At 35.5% G+C, this 22,734-nt stretch overlaps 1 protein-coding gene across 1 annotated transcript; it reads left to right on the top strand.

Moving 5' to 3' along the window:
- Positions 1–450: 450 nt before the first annotated feature.
- On the top strand, positions 451–22,360 carry LOC149833283 (kinesin-like protein KIN-12B). The gene is made up of 16 exons (XM_090013405.1): positions 451–771; positions 1,007–1,144; positions 1,669–1,752; positions 1,890–2,015; positions 2,130–2,189; positions 2,278–2,331; positions 2,423–2,515; positions 5,903–5,998; positions 6,320–6,465; positions 9,133–9,282; positions 9,368–9,497; positions 9,592–10,683; positions 10,789–10,887; positions 11,005–11,157; positions 12,195–12,980; positions 21,813–22,360. The coding sequence occupies exons 1-16, from the start codon at positions 451–453 to the stop codon at positions 22,104–22,106; spliced, it is 3,822 nt and encodes a 1,273-aa protein (XP_089869531.1). The 3' UTR covers positions 22,107–22,360.
- The last annotated feature ends 374 nt before the right edge of the window (positions 22,361–22,734 follow it).

Here is a 22,734-nt window from a genome sequence, read left to right on the forward strand (position 1 = left end):
CCCCTTCGTGAAAAGAAAACGTTGAATGGTATTCTTGTCATTTCGTAGATAAAACAGCCCAATTAATTACAAAATTTCAAATTTCAAGAATATTTTCGTAATTCTACCACCCTGATGGCGGCGGAGCGTGACGGCGACGTCGTACTCCCAACGTTCCATTCCTTCTTTTCAAATTTCAATATTTCCACGTGGACGAGGTCAAAAAATAATGAAGTAAACTTAAATTCGGCACCCTCACAACGGCTACATTTTTGTGCTTCCGCCCGTTTCTGAAAAAAACGAAAAAACCCTAATTTTCCCCACTTCAATGATTGTTCCTCCTCCTCCTCTCTGCCTAAAACCCTAGGGTTCCTCCAAACCCTAATTTCTCAGCCTTCACCTCTCTCATCTCTCCGATCTCTGCTTCTTTTTTGTTTTGTCATTTTAGCGATTTTTTTTGCTTCTGGGATGATGAAGAACTCTGGGAACCAGAGGGGCGGGATTCTGAGGGGGATTTCTTTGCCGGAATCCCTGCCTCAGAAGCCCCGCCAGGCAGGAAACAACCGGCGTACGAAGTCCGGGTGCGAGAACGTTCAACCAGTCGACCCCAACACGCAGATCGACCTGTTGTCCTCGCCCTCGCCGGCGTCGGGTAAGGCCGCGGCCAAGACGCGGAGCCCTCTTCCGCCGAAGCCGCCGCTGCCTCCCGCAAGCAATCCGCTCAAGAGGAAGCTGAATCTGGAGTCCGCGGCGGAGAATGGCGCCATGGTTTCCTCGGATTCTGGAGTTAAGGTTAGGCTTCCCTCCTCTTCTACCTTGCGTGACCTTACCCTAGGAAACATGAATCCATAATTGGTCTGTTTGTCTGATTTGGGTTTAGTGTGTTTGAAAGTTGAAACTTCTTGAAACAGTGGAATCGTTTGAATTTCATGTCGACCTCGTGTTTTTGGCGTCCCTTTGTTCTTCTTTGGGGAGTCGAGAATGCTTAAACCTTAAGTTGGAAAACAAATCTGTCGACGTCATGCAGGTGGTCGTGAGAATGAGGCCTCTGAACAAAGATGAGGAAGAAGGGGAACAGATTGTGCAGAAGATATCCACCAATTCTTTATCTGTTCTTGATCAGATATTTACTTTTGATTCTGTTGCAGGAACAGAGTCGACGCAGGTGAGCTGCTTGCTCAAACTTGAACTTTTTTTTTCTCCTTTTTTTTCTGTCTTTTCTTTGATGTTATACTGGGTACTATATGTGCAAATTCGTGCATCTGTAAATGGTGTGTGCTCTTAGATTCAACATTTTTGTTTGTTCCACCACCTTTCTGTTTTAGTGCCTACAGTTGATGCATCCTAGTTTATCTGAAACGATAAAAGATGGATATAGTGAGTGAGTTTTTTATGTTGAATTCATATTAATGGTACTATTTTGGTCATAACAATCCTGGACCTACTGTCTTCTCGCTGTTTTTTAATTTCACCTGATGGTCATGGAATTTTAATCTAAAATTCCGAGTTTTGATATTGACAGATGCTTGTTCAGGACGGGAGTGTCTTCTGTCTGATTTTTTAGTCTTTGAAGCCTTTAGCTCTTGTTGAAGGAAACATGTTGATTTCACACGTTCTATTAACATCATTTTCTTCTTATGTGCGGTTGAGACGTGCAATGTTTTCATTTTCAGTTTATGTTTTTTCCAGGAGGATATGTTCCAGCTTGTTGGTGTGCCACTGGTGGAGAATTGTTTGGCAGGGTTTAATAGCTCAATATTTGCATACGGTCAGGTAATAATCTTATCATTGCCATCATAATTAGTCCTCCAAATCTCAAAGCTCTCTTTCTATATTAGCATGAATTTCAATCCTGGAGAACATTGTGGTGGCATTTTTAACACATGAATTATGGTGTCTATTTGTTCCAGACTGGCAGTGGCAAAACTTATACAATGTGGGGGCCTGCTAATGCTCTTACTGAAGACAATTCTTCAAGTGCCCGCCTGGGTATAACCCCTCGTGTCTTTGAGCAGTTGTTTGCCCGAATCCAGCAAGTAGGTTTTGCCTTTTCCTTTCTTTCTTCTAATGCAATGCCTATTCTTTGATATGAAAAGGTTGGTCTTTTTAGTGATTTTGCTGTGTTTTTGAGATTTGTTTTGTATTTGCAGGAGCAAGTCAAACATTCTGACAGACAGCTGAGTTACCAGTGTCGCTGTTCTTTTCTAGAGGTAGTGTGATTTACAACTAAATTGTACGTGTCCTGATCAATTGATTCTGTTCTTCCCATACTTAGATTGTGATTTGTCAACATTCCAGATCTATAATGAACAAATTACTGATTTGCTGGATCCAAATCAAAAGAATATGCAGGTAGTAGTCATGCCCATGTTGTTGTATAAGTATTGTAACAAGATACTATGTTCCATCTGCATTATGTCTAACTTCCTGAATGCAATACCAGATCAGAGAAGATGTTAAAACAGGTGTCTATGTTGAAAACCTTACAGAGGAGTATGTGCATTCCATGAAAGATCTTACCCAGCTTTTGGTAAAGGTATACATGTCAGCTACATGCATCTGCATTTGATTTGTTTTTCTCTTTGCTTTCTTCAACTTGACCAGGTAAATTATTATTTTCTTTCTGGTAAACTATTATCAACAAACTATCTCATTTTTTTAATAATGCTGGCTTCAACAATTTGGTGCATACATTTAGTAGAGTCAATAAGACCTATCTTTTTTTAAGTGTTTGAGATTAATTTGGAAGGGGTTCAGCAAAATAATACAAAGCAAACAAGAAAATAACAAAGAAAAGTTTTAGATTACAAAAAATAAAATGATGCAAATATTGAACAATGACTAATTCACTGAAGGAAAATATGATGCTTAGTGCATAAAAAACTGTCAGATAACTAAAAAATAACAAAGAACTAATCAGGAAAAATATGAAACAAAAGCATACTGAAAAATAACAAAGAAAAGTTTTAATATTACAAAGTAAACAAGAAAATAACAAAGAAAAGTTTTAAGATTACAAAAAATAAATTGATGTAAATATTAATCAATGGCTATTGTAATTCACCAAAGGACAATATGTTGTTCAGTGCATAAAAAAATGTCAGATAAATAAAAAATAACAAAGAAATAATGAGGAAAAATATGAAACAAAAACATACAGGAAAAATAACAAAGAAAAGTTTTAAGATTACAAAAAATAAAATGATGCAAATATTGAACAATGACTAATTCACCGAAGGATAATATGATGCTTAGTGCATAAAAAACTGTCAGATAACTAAAAAATAACAAAGAACTAATGAGGAAAAATATGAAACAAAAGCATACTGAAAAATAACAAAGAAAAGTTTTAATATTACAAAGTAAACAAGAAAATAACAAAGAAAAGTTTTAAGATTACAAAAAATAAATTGATGTAAATATTAATCAATGGCTATTGTAATTCACCAAATGACAATATGTTGTTTAGTGCATAAAAAAATGTCAGATAAATAAAAAATAACAAAGAAATAATGAGGAAAAATATGAAACAAAAGCATACAGGAAAAATAACAAAGAAAAGTTTTAATATTACAAAAAATTGCAAAATGATGTAAATATTAAACAATGATTATCGTAACTCTCTAAAGCATTCCAAGCTGCTTAGTGCATAAATAGATGTAGGGTGACATCAAACAAATCAATAAGAAAAAAAAAGCAACATTGTAGTCTAGCAATGCTATCTACTGTACACTTGAGCAAAATTTAGTGATTTTGACCATGATACTAAATAGAAATTTCAATGTTATCATTCTTATGTTATCCTGTCATTATTATTTTTGGAAGCACAATGCACCTTCTGAACATTGTTGTCTGTGCAACACTTGATTGGAGGCATTAGCAGAGCACTGCTATCTGTTCCACAGACAAACCCCCCTTTTCTACAACTTTCCAATGAGTACAAAGATGAATTAGCTTTGATTGACTCTGCACTTGGGATGCTAAAGAAAAAAACATGGTCTCTGTGGATCTTATGGAATTTCGCTTGCTTGTTTTATTAATGGTCGGCTATAGTGCAAAACACATACAACAAGGTTATATAAAGGATCTGCAATGCTCTGGTTTCCTTGCTGATTTCAACTCCCTTTTGTCATCGTTTGTGTTATGCCATGTACCTTCATTGAGGCTGTAGAGCATGGATGATTAGAATATTCATTTTAGAAAAATGATGAAACATGGTCTCTGTAGATCTTATGGAATTTTACTTGTTAGCTTTGATAATGGTCAGCCATAGCCCAAAAGCAGCAAAACACATAACAGGACATATAAAGGATATGCAATAGTCTGGTTTCCTTTATGATTTCAACTCCATTTTGGGCATCATTGTATATCTTACGCTATGTACCTTCATTGAGGCTGTAGAGCACAAATAATTAAAAACCCTTTTAGACCAAACCAAAGCTTAAAGTTTAGGGCTATTAAGATACTTCAATCTCAAATTAGATTATTGGCTAGGTGAGTTTATACCAGTGCCCATGTTTAGTAGCCCAATCAGTGGTGCTCAAACAGCAATTCTTGTACCAAACCATTGTATCCCATTGGTTCCCTTAAAGTTGGTAGGCTGGTTGGAGATACTTCGATCTCAAATTAGGTTATTGGTTAGGAGAGTTTATACCAGTGCCCATGTTTAGTAGTACAATCAGTGGTGCTCAAGCAGAAATTCTTGTACCAAACCGTCGTATTCCATTGGTTCTTCTTCTTTGGGCAAAGGATGCTGCCTCAAAAACAAGGGGAAAAACATCCTGTTTATTCTTGATGGACATGAATCATGTACATAACAACCACCGTAGCTTTGTTGATCATCTCACTATTTAAGCAAGCTCTGATCATTTCAAACAATCTCGTTAACTTTTAAAAAAAAAATCAAAGAACTCAATGCAACAATATATATTCTGATTATAATTTCTCCTGTCCGTGACTATTTAATTTCATGGACATTTGAACAAGTGCAGGTTTGTGTCCCAATTTCTGAATGTCTGTCTTTTTTACACTAGCAGTAGTCATGCACACACCATGCTTAATGTACATGAGTAGGCAGTAAGAGTTTATACCAGTGCCCATGTTTAGTAGCCCAATCAGTGGTGCTCAGACAACAATTCTTGTACCAAACCGTCGTATCCCATTGGTTCCCTTAAAGTTGGTGGGCTAGTTGGAGATACTTCGATCTCAAATTAGGTTATTGGTTAGGAGAGTTTATACCAGTGCCCATGTTTAGTACAATCAGTGGTGCTCAAACAGAAATTCTTGTACCAAACCATCATATTCCATTGGTTCTTCTTCATGTGATGCCTAGCACCTGCATCATCTTTGGGCAAAGGATGCTGCCTCAAAAACAAGGGAAAAAACATCCTGTTTATTCTTGGACATGAATCATGTACATAACAACCACCTTAGCTTTGTTGATCATCTCACTATTTAAGCAAGCTCTGATCATTTCAAACAATCTCATTAACTTAAAAAAAAAATCAAAGAAGTCAATGCAACAATATATATTCTGATTATAATTTCTCCTGTCCGTGACTATTTAATTTCATGGACATTTTAACAAGTGCAGGTTTGTGTCCCAATTTCTGAATGTCTGTCTTTTTTACACTAGCAGTAGTCATGCACACACCATTCTTCATGTGAATGTACATGAGTAGGCAGTAATATCCCTTCCTTTCTGAATGGTTGAAAATTTTCCCTAATATGATAAAGGTAGAGGGTTGTATATGAATGCATAAAGCTTATTCTAGGTCAATCCCTTTTGTTTCTTTGAGTCAGTTTGTGGCTGATGATATCAAGCTTGCAAAAGTCTTCGGTCTAGTATTCATCATCTATCATTCTACTACTAATCTTGCTCAGTTAGGAGCTGAACACCTTATACAACAACTGTTTGATGCAGGGACTAGCAAATAGAAGAGTTGGAGCAACAAGTATTAATGCTGAGAGTTCTCGCTCACATAGTGTTTTTACTTGTGTTGTTGAATCTCGATGCAAGGTACCATTCTTTCTATATTTTTTAAAATTAGTTTTACTGTGCCCATGTGTAACATGCCCTTGCATTGTCATGAACTGGATAAAATTAAAGCATGATCATTGAGCACATTTTGAGGGGTAGTTGAGCTGGTATGTGGTGCATTCCATCCTTTGTCATGGAGTGCTAAATGTTTGAGACATAAGATGAATATATTTCATCGATAATACATTGTTTTATGTGAATGAATTTTTCATTACATTGAAAAGTTCATCCTTTTCCACTTGGGCTGAAGTAGATGGGATTTCTATTTGCTTAATGGAAAGGATTAATTAACCTTTGCAGAGCATGGCAGATGGCTTGAGTAGCTTAAGGACAAGTAGGATCAATCTGGTTGATCTTGCTGGATCTGAAAGACAGAAACTCACTGGTGCAGCTGGAGAACGTCTTAAAGAAGCTGGCAATATTAATCGTTCCCTCTCACAGCTTGGGTATGTATGCATTGAATATATTGAAAATAAGATTTTTGGTCGAACATAGCCAATGCTTTTTAGAACTTGAGGTAAATTACTTTGCTTATCATGGTCAAAGATCTTATTTCTTTCTGGTTCTTATTTGCACTTGATGGTGGATTTGGAGCATATAAATTATTGGTAGCATTAAAAATTTCAGGTTGGTTTGTGTTCTGCTCCACATGATACGATTGCCAATTAGAATTCTGTTTTTTCAGAAAGAAAAAGCTAAGGTGGTAGGTTGTGTGTAAGCTCTAATGTGACTTTCCATATAGTTATACGCTGCCAGGTTTTGTAGTAAAATGTGGCAATCTGCTATGTCAACCGTTACTAATAGGACAACTTTTGGCATAAAATGATAACACAGATACATCTATGTGACGCAATTGCAATTAACACAGGTTACTGCTACTGCATCTGAAATAATGCTTTGGTGGTTTTATCGAGAATTGTTGATTTTCTGCACTTTGATTTCAATAGAGCTATTCTTTTCTACTCTAAGCAAAAGATGATCAAAAGTGCTAATCATATATTCTTTTAAGAGCATTAAATGTCACACTTTCAGCTCCAAAAGGGATCCCATCTGAATCATTCTACAATCTGATCCTGCTGTCTCAAATGGTAGTTTCATCTGCTTTGCTTAGCTTAAGTGGTCTGCTCTCATCTGTGAAGGGAATCATCAATGTGACGATTCCATTGTCTTGTGTGTAAGCTCTAATGTGACTTTCCATAGTAAAATGTGGCAATTCTGTTAAGAGCATTAAGTGTCACACTTTCAGCTCCAAAAGGGATCCCATCTGAATCATTCTACAATCTGATCCTGCGGTCTCAAATGGTAGTTTCATCTGCTTTGCCTAGCTTAAGTGGTCTGCTCTCATCTGTGAAGGGAATCATCAATGTGACGATTCCATTGTCTTGTGTGTAAGTTCTAATGTGACTTTCCATATAGTTATACGCTGCCAGGTTTTGTAGTAAAATGTTGCAATTCTGTTATGTCAACTGTTACTAGGACAACTTTTGGCATAAAATGATAACACAGATACATCTATGTGATGCAATTGGAATTAACACAGGTTACTGCTACTGCATCTGAAATAATGCTTTGGTAGTTTTATCGAGAATTGTTGATTTTCTGCACTTTGATTTCGATAGAGCTATTCTTTTCTACTCTAAGCAAAAGATGATCAAAAGTGCTAATCATATATTCTTTTAAGAGCATTAAGTGTCACACTTTCAGCTCCAAAAGGGATCCCATCTGAATCATTCTACAATCTGATCCTGCTGTCTCAAATGGTGAATGTCAACCGTTACTAGGACAACTTTTGGCATAAAATGATAACACAGATACATCTATGTGATGCAATTGGAATTAACACAGGTTACTGCTACTGCATCTGAAATAATGCTTTGGTAGTTTTATCGAGAATTGTTGATTTTCTGCACTTTGATTTCGATAGAGCTATTCTTTTCTACTCTAAGCAAAAGATGATCAAAAGTGCTAATCATATATTCTTTTAAGAGCATTAAGTGTCACACTTTCAGCTCCAAAAGGGATCCCATCTGAATCATTCTACAATCTGATCCTGCTGTCTCAAATGGTGAATGTCAACCGTTACTAGGACAACTTTTGGCATAAAATGATAACACAGATACATCTATGTGATGCAATTGGAATTAACACAGGTTACTGCTACTGCATCTGAAATAATGCTTTGGTAGTTTTATCGAGAATTGTTGATTTTCTGCACTTTGATTTCGATAGAGCTATTCTTTTCTACTCTAAGCAAAAGATGATCAAAAGTGCTGATCATATATTCTTTTAAGAGCATTAAGTGTCACACTTTCAGCTCCAAAAGGGATCCCATCTGAATCATTCTACAATCTGATCCTGCTGTCTCAAATGGTAGTTTCATCTGCTTTGCTTAGCTTAAGTGGTCTGCTCTCATCTGTGAAGGGAATCATCAATGTGACGATTCCATTGTCTTTTGAAAGGAAGAAAAAACCACAGAAAGAAAAGAAAAATCCAGAGGAATGTGATATTCTGAGCATATTTCTTCTGGTCAGTTTGTACATACACAGTAAGGTCTCTTATATTTAACTCATTTATATTGTCAATGTAATCTAACTGAAGAAGCTAAGCTAATTTTTGCGCCCTCTGATTCTCAATAAGTATTTTCAATATTTTTTCATTCTCCTGAATCCCATGCACATTTTGGACCAATTTTGAATGAAAAGAAACACCACATGTTTACCGAGTTATATAGCTGACTACATTTGTGTACCCACAGATTACTTATAGGCAGTCTGATTGCTTTTCTTCCTCCATGCCGCACTCAATAACTATAATAATTCATAACAACAATCACTTATTGGTTCATAGGCTACTTTCAATTTTTTCTTGATATATGTGTTCACTTTTTGTAGATTTTGTGTGTGCCTTGCATTAATCACCCTTGAGTTTTGTTCTTTTCTGATGGACAGTGATAGATAGGATATTACTTTTTAAATTCAGTTTTCTGATGGACAGTGGTAGAATCAAATCTTTGACTCTCAGTCCTGTTTCTTTCAAACTTTATTATATGTGCTCTTATTCTGAGCAGCGAAAAAATATAATTTTCTGATGGCTGCATTTCTCTACAATGTCAGGAACCTTATCAACATTCTTGCTGAAGTTTCTCAATCAGGGAAGCAGAGGCACATTCCTTACCGAGATTCTCGCTTAACATTTTTGTTGCAGGAATCTCTAGGAGGCAATGCAAAATTAGCAATGATCTGTGCTATTTCTCCTGCGCAAAGGTTGTTTTTGAGACTTTTCTGAAGTGGAAAATTTCTTTGACATGAAATGGAAAATTTGGAAAATAATCTTTTGATGAAATTGCAGTTGTAAGACTGAGACATTGAGCACACTTCGATTTGCACAAAGGGCAAAAGCTATACAGAACAAGGCAGTTGTCAATGAAATCACTGAAGATGATGTAAATGTTCTACGCGAGCAGATTCGTCAACTTAAGGTTATTACTGGGCATCTTATATCATGCTAAACTAATTTTTACATCATTTATAATTCAAAAATTTGTAATTTTGTTACACATTTTTGGTTTGCAGGATGAACTAATAAGAATGAAGTCAAATGCAAATAACAATACAGATTGGAGTGGAGGCTATTCAACTGGATGGAATGCTCGCAGAAGTTTAAATCTTCTAAGAATGAGCCTAAGCCGCCCTTCAACATTGCCACCACATGCTGAAGATGATAGTGATGAAGAAATGGAGATAGTTAAGGAAGGTGTAGAAAAGCTGGAAACTGGTTTACAATCCATTGCAGACCATAAAGGAACTATGAATGAAAAAATTAGTGGTGATCATGGTTTGGAGGAGACTGATAATATGGAGGATTGTCAATCAGATGACACTAAGGAATCTTGCACTGATGCGCTTTCCTTGCCTAACTCTGAGTTGCTAACCAACAGTTCAGTAGGTGACCCTGATTCTGAACTGACTGATGGAAAATCAGCTAGTGAACTTGATATGACCATATCACACAGTAAAACGGTCAGTGGAGATCCTGAAGGCGGCAGTGCTGCAGCAGATCTGCCTCAAGTTTCTGTTTGCTCTCCAAGCACTGAACCTACAAATGATCTTAGCATTGTTCCTTGTCAATTGTTCCCAGTTCAATCTCCAACTTTGAGTGTATCACCTAGACTTGATGGTTGCAGCAGGAAAAGTTTAAGGTTGTCATCAAGTTTTTCTCCACGCCAGCAAGGAACTTTGAGAAAGTCTAATGTTAACCCAGAAGTACTGAATTTATCCTTTGCACTCTCTGTGGCTAACACTGCTGCCATCCAAACAAGTGAGAATTCCAACATGCCAACCGAGTCTATAGCTGCCAGTCTCCAACGTGGCCTGCAAGTTATAGACAGTCATCAACAAAGTTCTGCATTAAGGTCTTCCTCGCTTAGGTTTTCATTCAAGGCTTTGGATTTCAAACCATTTCAACCTGCTGAAAAGATTGATGCAGCTGTGCAAACTTTTCGTGAGACACCAGAAACATTTGAAGACTCATCTGAGTTTGTTTGCAGCCTTTGTAAGAAAAAGCCGTCTGAGGTTAATGGTAAAGACACTGATAGCATGGAATTGCCACTGGTGCCTATTGAAGTGTCCCAGTTGACTGATGCATCCAAGAAACAAGTTCCTAAAGTATGCATTTGTTGAGTGCTAAGTTGATTTCTTGCTTTTTCCATTTTTATTTACATATCTTGAGTATCTTGGTTGGTTGGATTAAAAGCTGAACTGTCTGATTAGGCCGTGGAAAAGGTCTTGGCCGGTGCGATTCGGAGAGAAATGGCGCTTGAAGAATTTTGCTCAAAGCAAGCAGCTGAAATAATGCAACTAAATCGCTTGGTAAGTTTTACATTTTGTTTTTCTCAACTCAAAAGATAGTTTTTGCCTGTTATACTTTGAAAACTAGTCTTTTCCTGTTATATTTTGAAAATCCAACAACAGGCTTAAAATTTGCAGACTCAGCAATATAAACATGAGCGTGAATGCAATGCCATTATTGAGCAAATTCGGGAAGATAAAATTTTCCGCTTGGAGGGTCTTATGGATGGTGTCTTACCAACTGTGGACTTCATGGAGCAAGAATTCCTTTCACTAACTAACGAGCATATGGTACAGTTACTAGGGATTGTCATTTCTGAATTGGCTTGCACCACCAGAATTGGTTTTCTCTAAATCATGTCTTGTTTCATTTCTGAATTGGTTTGCATCACCAGAATTGGTTCTTCTCTAAATCATGTCTTGTTTGGTATTTCTCTTTTGCTGCCTAAGTTTGATTCTCACCATTTAAAATTTCAAATTTATCCCTAGAAATGTTCAACACATTATGTTTCTTTTTCAATTATAGTAGGATGATTGCACCCAGAAACTAGAAATTCTGCTAACATTGTGTTTCTGCTATGTTTACACATAACAATGTTTTGGGAATTAGGGAAAAAGGAAAAGGAGTTCTTGGCAAAACTGTCACATCTTTTCATGTACTGGTAAATGTTCTGTTGAGTTTGGCTTTTTCAGGCACATTTTTCCCTTGATGAGACATTGTCTCTTCTAAACCTTCCGCATATACGATCAACAAGATTACTTGTGTCCAAGTCCAGAAGCTGGGATTTTACAAAGAGAATATTCTCTTTACATTTCTATTGAGACGTACTATTGGTTGCTTTGGCATGAAACTTAGGGTAGTAAGTTTCTTGATAAATATTCTGTTTTCATGCATTTCTGCCTTTGAGTGCCAATTTAGCATGCCCGTACTGCCTTTTAAGGGCTGGGATTTCAGCTTCAAGCTAGCTAACTTGTGTCCAAGTCCAGAATCTGGGATTTACAAAGAGAGTATTCTCTTTACTTTTCTATTGAGCCATACCATTGATTTGCTTTGGCATGAAACTTAGGGTTGTAAGTTTCTTGATAAATATTCTGTTTTCATGCATTTCTGCCTTTGAGTGCCAATTTAGCATGCCCGTACTGCCTTTTAAGGGCTGGGATTTCTTGCTTCAAGCTAGCTACGCTATTTCAAAGCACAAGATCATGCTATTTATGTTCCTCTAAAACACACATCTATCACAATGGTCATTGCTTCAACATGAAACACACATCTGTTTCATTCTAATCACAAGGTATTGTCATTAACAGTTTATGGTTGGTATACACAGCTACTTAAAGACAAGTATGACAATCATCCTGAACTTTTGAGGGCAGCAATTGAGCTAAAAAGAGTGCAAGATGAACTAGATCAGTACCGAAACTTTTTCGATTTGGGTGAGAAGGAAGTGCTTATGGAAGAGATTCAGCACTTGCGCAACCAATTGCAAAGCTATCTTGATAAACCACCCATGTCAAGTCATAAATGGACTCCATTGCAATTGACTCATGCTGGTGAAACTGTTCTTGAGACAATTCCAGAGTCTTCCAAGGAAGATGCTGAGGAAAGGTTTGAGCAAGAAAGACAGCGTTGGACTAAAACTGAAAGCGAATGGATCTCATTGGCTGAAGAATTGAGAACTGAATTGGAGGCAAGCCGTTCACTTGCTGAAAAACGACTGCTGGAACTGAATGCTGAAAAGAAATGTTCGGAGGAGCTTAAGGAAGCCTTACAGATGGCAATGCAGGGCCATGCACGTATACTTGAACAGTATGCAGAGCTCCAGGAGAAGCATATATCGTTGCTTGCCAGGCACAGGAAGATCCGTGAAGGGATTACAGATGTAAAACGGGCAGCTGCCAAAGCAGGGGTAAAGAGTGCTGAATCACGTTTCATCGATTCCCTAGCTGCTGAAATCTCAGCCTTGAAGGCTGAAAGAGAAAAAGAAAGGAGGTTTTGGAGAGATCAAAATAATGGGCTTCAGGCTCAATTGCGAGACACTGCTGAAGCAGTTCAGGCTGCTGGTGAATTGCTTGTAAGGCTGAAGGAGTCAGAAGAAGCAGTTTCAGATGCAAAGGTGAGTTTTCTATATCTGACCGTAACTTCTTGATTTATATATATTTAATCTTCAAAAACAAAAACTAACCTTTGGATTATGTTTATGTTCTGTTTGCTACTTTTGCATGTTATATTTAATCTTCAAAAACAAAAACTAACCTTTGGATTATGTTAATGTTCTGTTTGCTACTTTTGCACGTTAATGTTGGCTCCAAAATGATGTTTTGGGCCATTTTTTAAGCATATCCATATCATTGATTTTTTTACCATCTTGAATATTGGGACTTATGGAATATTATTATGCTAAACAAACCATTTGTATGGTTTGATCAAACATTTGGTGGACAGATTTATGCAAACAAAAGAGAGTCTACCCCACCTGATATGGTATGATAGTTCAGAACCACAATATGCTTTCTTATATATATGGTTTATCTATAATTAAACTAGTTATATTTAACATTCAATGCATTCAACTAATTGAAATGACTAAAATAGCCTTAAAAGATATATCCATATCATTGATTTTTTTACCATCTTGGATAATTGTGACTTATGGCATATTAGGTATGATTATGCTAAACAAACCATTTGTATGGTTTGATCAAACATTTGGTGGACAGATTTATGCAAACAAAAGAGAGTTCTACCCCACCTGATATGGTATGATAGTTCAGAACCACAATATGATTTCTTATATATATGGTTTATCTATAATTAAACTAGTTATATTTAACATTCAATGCATTCAACTAATTGAAATGACTAAAATAGCCTTAAAAGATATTTCCATATCATTGATTTTTTTACCATCTTGGATATTGGGACTTAGGCATATTAGGTATGATTATGCTAAACAAACCATTTGTATGGATATTTCTGAAAGTACATGATCACTTTTTAGGATAAAAAGTATCTTTTTCAACATTCAATGCATTCAACTAATTGAAATGACTAAAATAGCCTTAAAAGATATGGTATTTCTGAAAGTACATGATCACTTTTTAGGATAAAAAAGTATCTTTTACTTTTAAAATTCAAAGTAACTTAAAAACCTTAAAAATTGTGGTGTTAGGTGCCTAATCCAATCCGTGCCTACCATTTATGATTAAACCTATTAAGATGCTAAACAAAACATTTGGTGGAATGATTTATGCAAACAAGGGGGAGTACCTCACCTGATATGGTATTCAGAACCACAATATCTTTTCTTATATATATGGTTTATCTATAATTAAACTAGTTATGTTTCACATTCAATGCATTCAACTAATTGAAATGACTAAAATGGCCTTAAAAGCTATGATATTTCTGAAAGTACATGATCACTTTTTAGGGTAAAAAAAGTAACTTTTACTTTTAAAATTCAAAGTAACTTAAAAACATTAAAAATTGTGGTGTAGGTGCCTAATCCAATCCGTGCCTACCATTTATGATTAAACCTATTAAGATGCTAAACAAAACATGGATAGGTTTTTATAAGGTGGAATGATTTATGCAAACAAGGGGGAGTCTACCCTACCTCACCTGATATGGTATTTAGAACCACAATATATTCTCTTATATATATGGTTTATCTATAATTAAACTAGTTATGTTTCAACTAATTGAAATGACTAAAATGGCCTTTAAAAGCTATGATATTTCTGAAAGTACAAGATCACTTTTTAGGGTAAAAAAAGTAACTTTTACTTTTAAAATTCAACGTAACTTAAAAACCTTAAAAGCTATGGTGTAGGTGCCTAATCCAATCCGTGCCTGCCAGGCTACCTGGCTTATGAAGTGTCTTTTTCATTTTTCATGTTTTTCTTAAATCTTACTATACATGCTTTCTTCATGCTTGATTTTATAGGAATGGACTCTTGGATCGTCCAATCTGACACATGGCCTTTAAAAGCTATGATATTTTTGAAAGTACAAGATCACTTTTTAGGGTAAAAAAAGTAACTTTTACTTTTAAAATTCAAAGTAACTTAAAAACCTTAAAAGCTATGGTGTAGGTGCCTAATCCAATCCGTGCCTGCCAGGCTACCTGGCTTATGAAGTGTCTTTTTCATTTTTCATGTTTTTCTTAAATCTTACTATACATGCGTTCTTCATGCTTGATTTTATAGGAATGGACTCTTGGATCGTCCAATCCGACACATGGATAGGTTTTTATAAGGTTTGAAATATTCAAGCTCAAAATTTTATGTTTTAAAATTGTATAAGGACTCTTGGATCGTCCAATTCCGACACGTGGATAGGTTTTTATAAGGTTTGAAATATTCAAGCTGAAAAATTTATGTTGTAAAAATTTATAAGGACTCTCTTGGATCGTCTGATAGAAGTGTTCTTTTTGGGCAAATCGACCATGCCGAATGCATCTGCAGGGCCAAATTTGCGAAAAACACCCTAAAAACCCGTTAGCTCACAGTAGGCTCCTAGGGCACACACACACACACACTCTCTCTCTATATGTATATGTATATAACAGTGTATCATCAAACACTAATTTGGTCTGATGATATCGGATGAAACAACACTCTCTCTCTCTCTCTATATATATATATATGTATATGTATCATCAAACACTAATTTGGTTTGATGATATCGGATGAAACATGCACTGCTGATCACACGCGCGATCAATGGCGTGCACACATCTTTTTTATTTTCTGCATTTTAGCTCAAAGTAAAAAAAAGCAGAAAAAGGACGCGTGCATCGAATATCGTCTGATGATACTCCCGTCTCTCTCTCTCTCTCTCTGTGTGTATATATACACACCATACACATGTGTACATAGGGAAGGGTGTAACAGTAGATGCCCTTCTCGGCGGACACGTGCGCGCCACTATCAGGGGCGACAATCTTTATCGCAGCTAAAGCCCATTTTTGCTTTGCTGATTGCGCGCGCGATCAGCGGCACAACTGGGTATGCCGGGTAACAGTGGACAAAATACTATATATATATATATATAGGGTAAATATTTTCTACTGATTAAGGTAAATTCACTCTTTTCTACAAAAATTTTCAAGTTTTTGTAGTTCAAATGTTATGGATGTGATAATTAGGTTTTAAAGGGGTCCAAAAATCAATGGCCCATAATGTGACAATTTCACAATTCAAAAGATCATATTTTTATATCAGAAAAGCAAGATCTAAAGCTAACAAACAAACCATGTTGAATACATCTATGCGGTTAGATTGAGTTGATACAAACTTGCACCTATATATGGGAAAATATTTGCTACTAATGAAGATTAGTAGCAAATATTTTCTAGAAGGTGGTGACTGCTAACCACTTTTCTAACCGAGCTTTCGAAGGCTTTTCTGCAAATTTGACCATACATGCTTGATTTTATAGGAATCGATTCTTGGATCATCTAATTCCGATGAAAGGGCTTTTTCATGTTTTCTGCAAATTTGACTGTACATGTTTTTCATCGATGGTTTAAGATTTTTCTAAATATTCAAGGATTAAAAATCATGTTTTTCATCAAAAAAACATGATCCAAGTGTCATTTCCTAGTAAATCGACCATGTCGAACATATATGTATTGTCAGATTTAAGTAATACATGGGAAAAAACTAAGGTTTTAAAACCCAGTGACTCAAGACTCGACTCGTTCTTTATTGACTCGTGACTCGGTGGGTCAACTCGGTGACTCGGATCGGGTTTTGTTAACTTTTGATTTTAAAAGAAAAACAATATATAAGTTGTCATTTACATATATAAAGGTTTGTAAAATGACTTAATTACTAGTTTAATTGATTAATTAGTAAAATAGCATCAAGTAAAACTATATCTAACTTATAATTACTCATCTAATAGCAAGAACTCGAACAACCAAGCAAAACAATAATTCAATATTTCAATAGAAACAAACCCTAAAGTAAAGTTAAGTTAAAAACTTACAAGTGTAAGAGTAAAAACTAAAGTAAAGATAACCATACTTGAGCAATCTGCAATGCATTTCAGCAATTAACTTTCGCTTTTCAGTTTTCACTTCAATTTGTACTCGTATTGTATCATACGTAATGTACATCAAGTAAAACTATATCTAACTTATAATACTCATCTAATAGCAAGAAATCGAACAACCAAGCAAAACAATAATTCAATATTTCAATAAAAACAAGCCTTAAAGTAAAGTTAAGTTAAAAACTTACAAGTGTAAGAGTAAAAACAAAAGTAAAGATAACTATACTTGAGCAATCTGCAATGCATTTCTGCAATTAACTTTCATTTTTCCGTTTTCACTTCAATTTGTACTCGTATTGTATCATACGTAATCTGCAAATTTAATGAGTAACAACAATTCTAATTTTTTATGTACCAACTCTTAATATGTTGAAAATTTAGAAACATCTTTATACTTTATATTTCTTACTTGTACAATTGTACTAGATTGTGGTGAATGATTTATAACTTTACTCAACATCTTTAGCTTATCATGGATATAACACAATTACAAAGTTCATAAGTATAAAGTTAATAATCATAACACAATGACAAAGTCTATCACCAAATTGATACCCTAAAAATCAAGTTTCAAACATCCACAATTCATTCACTTTTGCAAAATATGATATCTCAAGTCAAGAGTCAAATCTCAAATAGAGACGAAGTGCTATTATTTGGAACTCATTTGAATCAATTCTTGAGTTGAAAGTAGAAATTAATGGCTGAATTGGAGTACTAGTGGTTGCATTTTTCCTTGCATTTTCATCTTCAAATCTATCATCACCTTCATGATCAATAAGACTAGCTTCTTCAATGTTTTTAACTTCCATCTCCAAGTCCCTTAAGAAATCCTTCATTCAATAAAATATGACACATTCTTAAGCATGCAATAGAGAAAGACAAATTTAAATTGAAAGAATTTTAATCAAGTTAAAATATCAAACAAACTCCTTCTTGCGTGACCCATTCATCCATTGGTGTTTGTAAGTAATATTGTCCAAAGAAATTGGGTCAAGACCTGTTCTCTTTAATTGCTTTTCTCTCAGATGTAAATTATAATGGACAAACACTAAGTCATTAAGTTTCTTTTGATTCAATCTATTCATTCTCTTAGTGTGAATTTGGTCAAAGGTACTTCAATTTCATTCACATCCAGATGAACATGTTTGACTAAGTATACGAATAACAATTTTTTGGAGGGGGCACATATTTCATGCATTTTTCATCACAACTCCATAAAGCCAAAACACACAAAAATGTAAAGTTGATTAAAAAATATCCTTTTGCACAACGCAACACATAGTGTTAAAGATCTATCACCTGACTTGTGTTCATCTCTAGTCATAACAGCTATAGAAGTACCAAAATCCAAGGTTTTAAAACTCGTTGAGTCAACTCAGTGACTCGGCTCGACTCAGACCTCCAACGAGTTAACCCGGCAAGGAAACTCGGTTTGTGAAGACTCGACTGCGACTCGGCATTGACTCGGCCTGACTCGGTTGAGTCATACTGGACTCGAGCGAGTTCTTGGCACTTTTGACTTGACAAAACTCGGGCGTTGGATCACTTGGATTCACAAATAATTATCATTTTAATGTATTTGACTATTTGCACTATTTTATCAAAGCATCCTGAAGTAAGGCGTGGTTTAATTAAATGTATTGAGAAGTTGGAGCCAAATATTTCAGCTAGAGTAAGAGCATGCAAGCAACTTTTGTTATTTGAAGACACAAGTGCAGATTTTGGTACTTCTATAACTGTTATGACTAAAGATGAGCACAAGCCAGGTGATAGATCTTTAACACTATGTGTTGTATTATGCAAAAGGATATTTCTTTAATCAACTTTACATGTTTGTGTGTTTTGGCTTTATGCAGCAATGTGGTGGAAAATGCATGGAATATGTGCCCCCGATCTCCAAAAAATTGCTATTCGTATATTTAGTCAAACATGTTCTTTATCTCGATGTGAACGGAATTGGAATACTTTTGACCAAATTCACACTAAGAGAAGGAATAGATTGACTCAAAAGCAACTTAATGACTTTTGTCCATTATAAGTTACGTCTGCGAGAAAAGCAATTAAAGAGAACACGTCTTGACCCATTTTTTTTGGACAATATATACTTGCAAACACCAATGGATGAATGGGCATGCAAGAAGTTTTAGATGGTGAGGTAGATTCGTAAAAGTTTGTTTGATATTTTAACTTGATTAAAATTGTTTCAATTTAAATTTTTGTCTTTTTATATTTGCTTGCTTAAGAGTGTGTCATATTTTATTGAATGAAGGATTTCTTAAGGGACTTAGAGATGGAAGTTGAAAACATTGAATAAGCTAATCTTATTGATGATGAATGTGGTGATGGAGTTGAAGATGAAAATGTAAGGGAAAATGCAACCACTAGTACTCCAATTCAGCCATTAATTTCTACTTCCAACTCAAGAATTGATTCAAATGAAGTTCCAAATAATAACACTTCGCCTCTATTTGAGATTTGACTCTTGACTTAAGATATCATATTTTGCAAAAGTAGATGAATTGTGAATGTTTGAAATTTGATTTTTTAGGTATCAATTTGTAGACTTTGTCATTGTGTTATATGGCCATGAACTTTATGCTTTATACTTTATATTTCTTACTTATACAGTTGTACTAGATTGTGGTGAATGGTTTATAACTTTACTCAACATCTTTAGCTTATTATGCGATGATTTTAAAATTTTTGGTACATAAAAAATTAGAATTGTTGTCACTAATTAAATTTGCAGATTACATATGATACAATACGAGTACAAATTGAAGTGAAAAATAAAAAGCGAAAGTTAATTGCTGAAATGCATTGCAGATTGCTTAAGTATGGTTATCTTTACTTTAGTTTTTACACTTACTCTTATAAGTTTTTAACTTAACTTTACTTTAGGGCTTGTTTTTATTGAAATATTGAATTATTGTTTTGCTTGGTTGTTCGATTTCTTGCTATTAGATGAATAATTATAAGTTAGATATAGTTTTTACTTGATGCTATTTTACTAATTAATCAATTAATCTAGTAATTAAATCATTCTACAAACTTTATATGTTTAAATGACAATTTATATATTGTTTTTCTTTTAAAATCAAAAGTTAACAAAACCTGGTCCGAGTCACCGAGTTGACCCGCCGAGTCACGAGTCAATAAAGAACAAGTCAAGTCCCGAGTCACTGGGTTTTAAAACCTTGCCAAAATCTGCACTTGCATCTTCAAATGACTCAAGTTTCTTGCATGCTCTTACTCTAGCTAAAATATTTGGCTCCAACTTCTCAATACATTTAATTAAACCACGCCTTACTTCAAGATGCTTTGTGAATTGCATGAAATAGTGCAAATAGTCAAATACATTAAAATGATAATTATTTGCGAGTCCAAGCGATTCAGCGCCAGAGTTTTGTCAAGCCGAAAGTTCTCAGAACTCGCCCGAGTCTAGTATGACTCGTGACTCGGCCGAGTTAGGCCGAGTCGCAGCCGAGTCTTCGCAAACTGAGTTTACCTTGCTGGGTTGACTCATTAGAGGTCCGAGCCGAGTCAGCCGAGCCACCGAGTTGACTCGGCGAGTTTTAAAACCTTGTGAAAAACCCTTCAAAAGCCGGTTAGCATGGTCTGTTAGGAAAGTGGTTAGCAGCTACCATATATATATATATAGAAAATCTACTAAATGAAACATGCTATTGGATTTTCATGAATTTTCGTTATTTTTTTTTGAAATTCTGACTGTACATTTATTACAAATCACTTCTTGAAGCATTTGATTCTTCATGGATAGTTTTTTAAAAATCAATGGCCTACAATTTTCATAATTTTTGAGGCTCTAAATATCATTTTTTCCATCCAAAATGCATGATCCAAATGTCAATTTATAGTAAATCAATCATGCTATGGGGCCAGAATTTCGAAAAAAACACTGAAAATCTATGTTTAGTAGGTTCCCATTTCCGTATATATTGAAGGCAAGATGTGTTCAGCACGGTTTGTGTACTAATGATCAAATCTTGGATTGTGTTATTTCCATCTAAAATCATTGTGGGTAACTGAGTTTTGAAGCCCTTAGAAAACTTGCATGATCCACAGGGTGGCGGTAGGCACTGATTGGATTAGTCCCATTAACACCTGGCCTGGTTCTGGGCCATGTGAGGCCTAGCCGGGTAGATCCACAGGGGGGGGCGGTGGGGGGCTGCAGTAGATAACACTTATTTAAATGTGTGGGTGTTTGCTTTTGTAGAAAAATTACACAAGCAACACCCACACATGTACATGCATTACAAATCACTTCTTGCAGCATTTGATTCTGATGCATGGATAGTTTTTTAAAAATCAATGGCCTACAGTTTTCATAATTTTTGAGGCTCTAAATTTCATTTTTTCCATCCAAAATGCATGATCCAAGTGACAATTTCTAGTAAATCAATCAGCTATGGGGTCAGATTTTCAAAAAAAATGCTGAAAATCTATGTTTAGTAGGTTCCCATTTCCCTATATATTGAAGGCTTGAAACTATTTGAGCTGAAAATCAATACCTTGAAGCTTTATCGACTCAATCTAGATGTGTACAACACGGTTTGTTTACTAATGATTAAACCTTGGATTGTGTTATTGACTTATTTCCATCTAAAAACATTGTGGGTAACTGAGTTTTGAAGCCCTTAGAAAACTTGCATGATCCACAGGGTGGCGGTAGGCACTGATTGGATTAGTCCCATTAACACCTGGCCTGGTTCTGGGCCATGTGAGGCCTAGCCGGGTAGAAAAATCACACAAGCAACACCCACACATTTAAATAAGTACTGCAGCCCCCCACCGCCACCCCCATGCAAATAGCATATCTACTGCAAACATGTGTTTATTATTTGGTTTTGTAATATGGCAGTTACGAGCTGTCAGAGCAGAACAGGAAGCTGAGGAGGCCTACTTGGAGATTGATAAGTTGAAGAAAAATCATGAGAGAGAAATTGAGACTATGAAGCAGTTTTTTGCAGAGACGCGGTTGCCCAAAGAAGCTGTGAGACCAGAACAACATAAAGATGGTGGTAGTGACAAGTTTGATGGCCATGGGGTTCAAGGCTGGAGGGAGGAATTCAAGCCTTTTTATCGAGAAGAGAGTGATTTCTTGAGAAACACTGGGCCTTCTTGGTTTAATGGATATGATCGGTGTAACATTTAAGAATCAACATGGGTGACAACTGTATAATTATTGCATATATAAACTGGAAAATGTTGATGTTACATGATGTTTCTCTCTGAAAAATGTAATGCCCTTTGCTGCCAGTCTGCATTCTTTGTTTATTTTCTCACCAGTTGTGAGATGCATGTAATAAATGCTTATTGTCAAGCAATGCAGTCACTCTTGTAGGAGGGGGTAACTGGAATATGTAAACCAACAAAATATGTAAACTGGTATGCACAGAGATTTTCATAGTTTTGTTTATTTATTTATTTTTTAAATCTCACTGTATGAATGCGATCTAGAGGTATATAAGAAGGATCTTTTAATACTTGAAAATCAATGGCTTAGAATTTTTGTAAATGCACACAAAATCACATATTTTGATTTGATTACAATGAACCAATAATCGATTACAATGAACCAATAATCGATTCCAAGCAAATGGAAGACGCTGAATTTATATGAAGATTTGCAAAAAAACTTATGAAAATTTCGGTTCATAATAGTTTACATATTTTGTTGGTAGACTCTAAATTTTCATCTGTTGTTAAAAGCAAAGCGCAATGGCCAAATTGTGGGTCTAATGTAAATTTCATCATCAGCTATACTAGTTGTGTGGAGACTG

Source organism: Nuphar pumila, chromosome 7, assembly GCF_984573655.1.
Source record: "Nuphar pumila chromosome 7, dmNupPumi1.hap1.1, whole genome shotgun sequence".
In the NCBI taxonomy this organism is placed as follows: domain Eukaryota; kingdom Viridiplantae; phylum Streptophyta; class Magnoliopsida; order Nymphaeales; family Nymphaeaceae; genus Nuphar; species Nuphar pumila.

Bases quoted from the DNA above. Each gene is read 5' to 3' on its own strand.
- LOC149833283 (XM_090013405.1), top strand. From the start codon at position 451: ATGAAGAACTCTGGGAACCAGAGGGGCGGGATTCTGAGGGGGATTTCT. The intron at 2,190-2,277 runs GTAGTGTGATTT...TCAACATTCCAG, and splicing joins GTCGCTGTTCTTTTCTAGAG to ATCTATAATGAACAAATTAC. The intron at 10,684-10,788 runs GTATGCATTTGT...CTGTCTGATTAG, and splicing joins CCAAGAAACAAGTTCCTAAA to GCCGTGGAAAAGGTCTTGGC.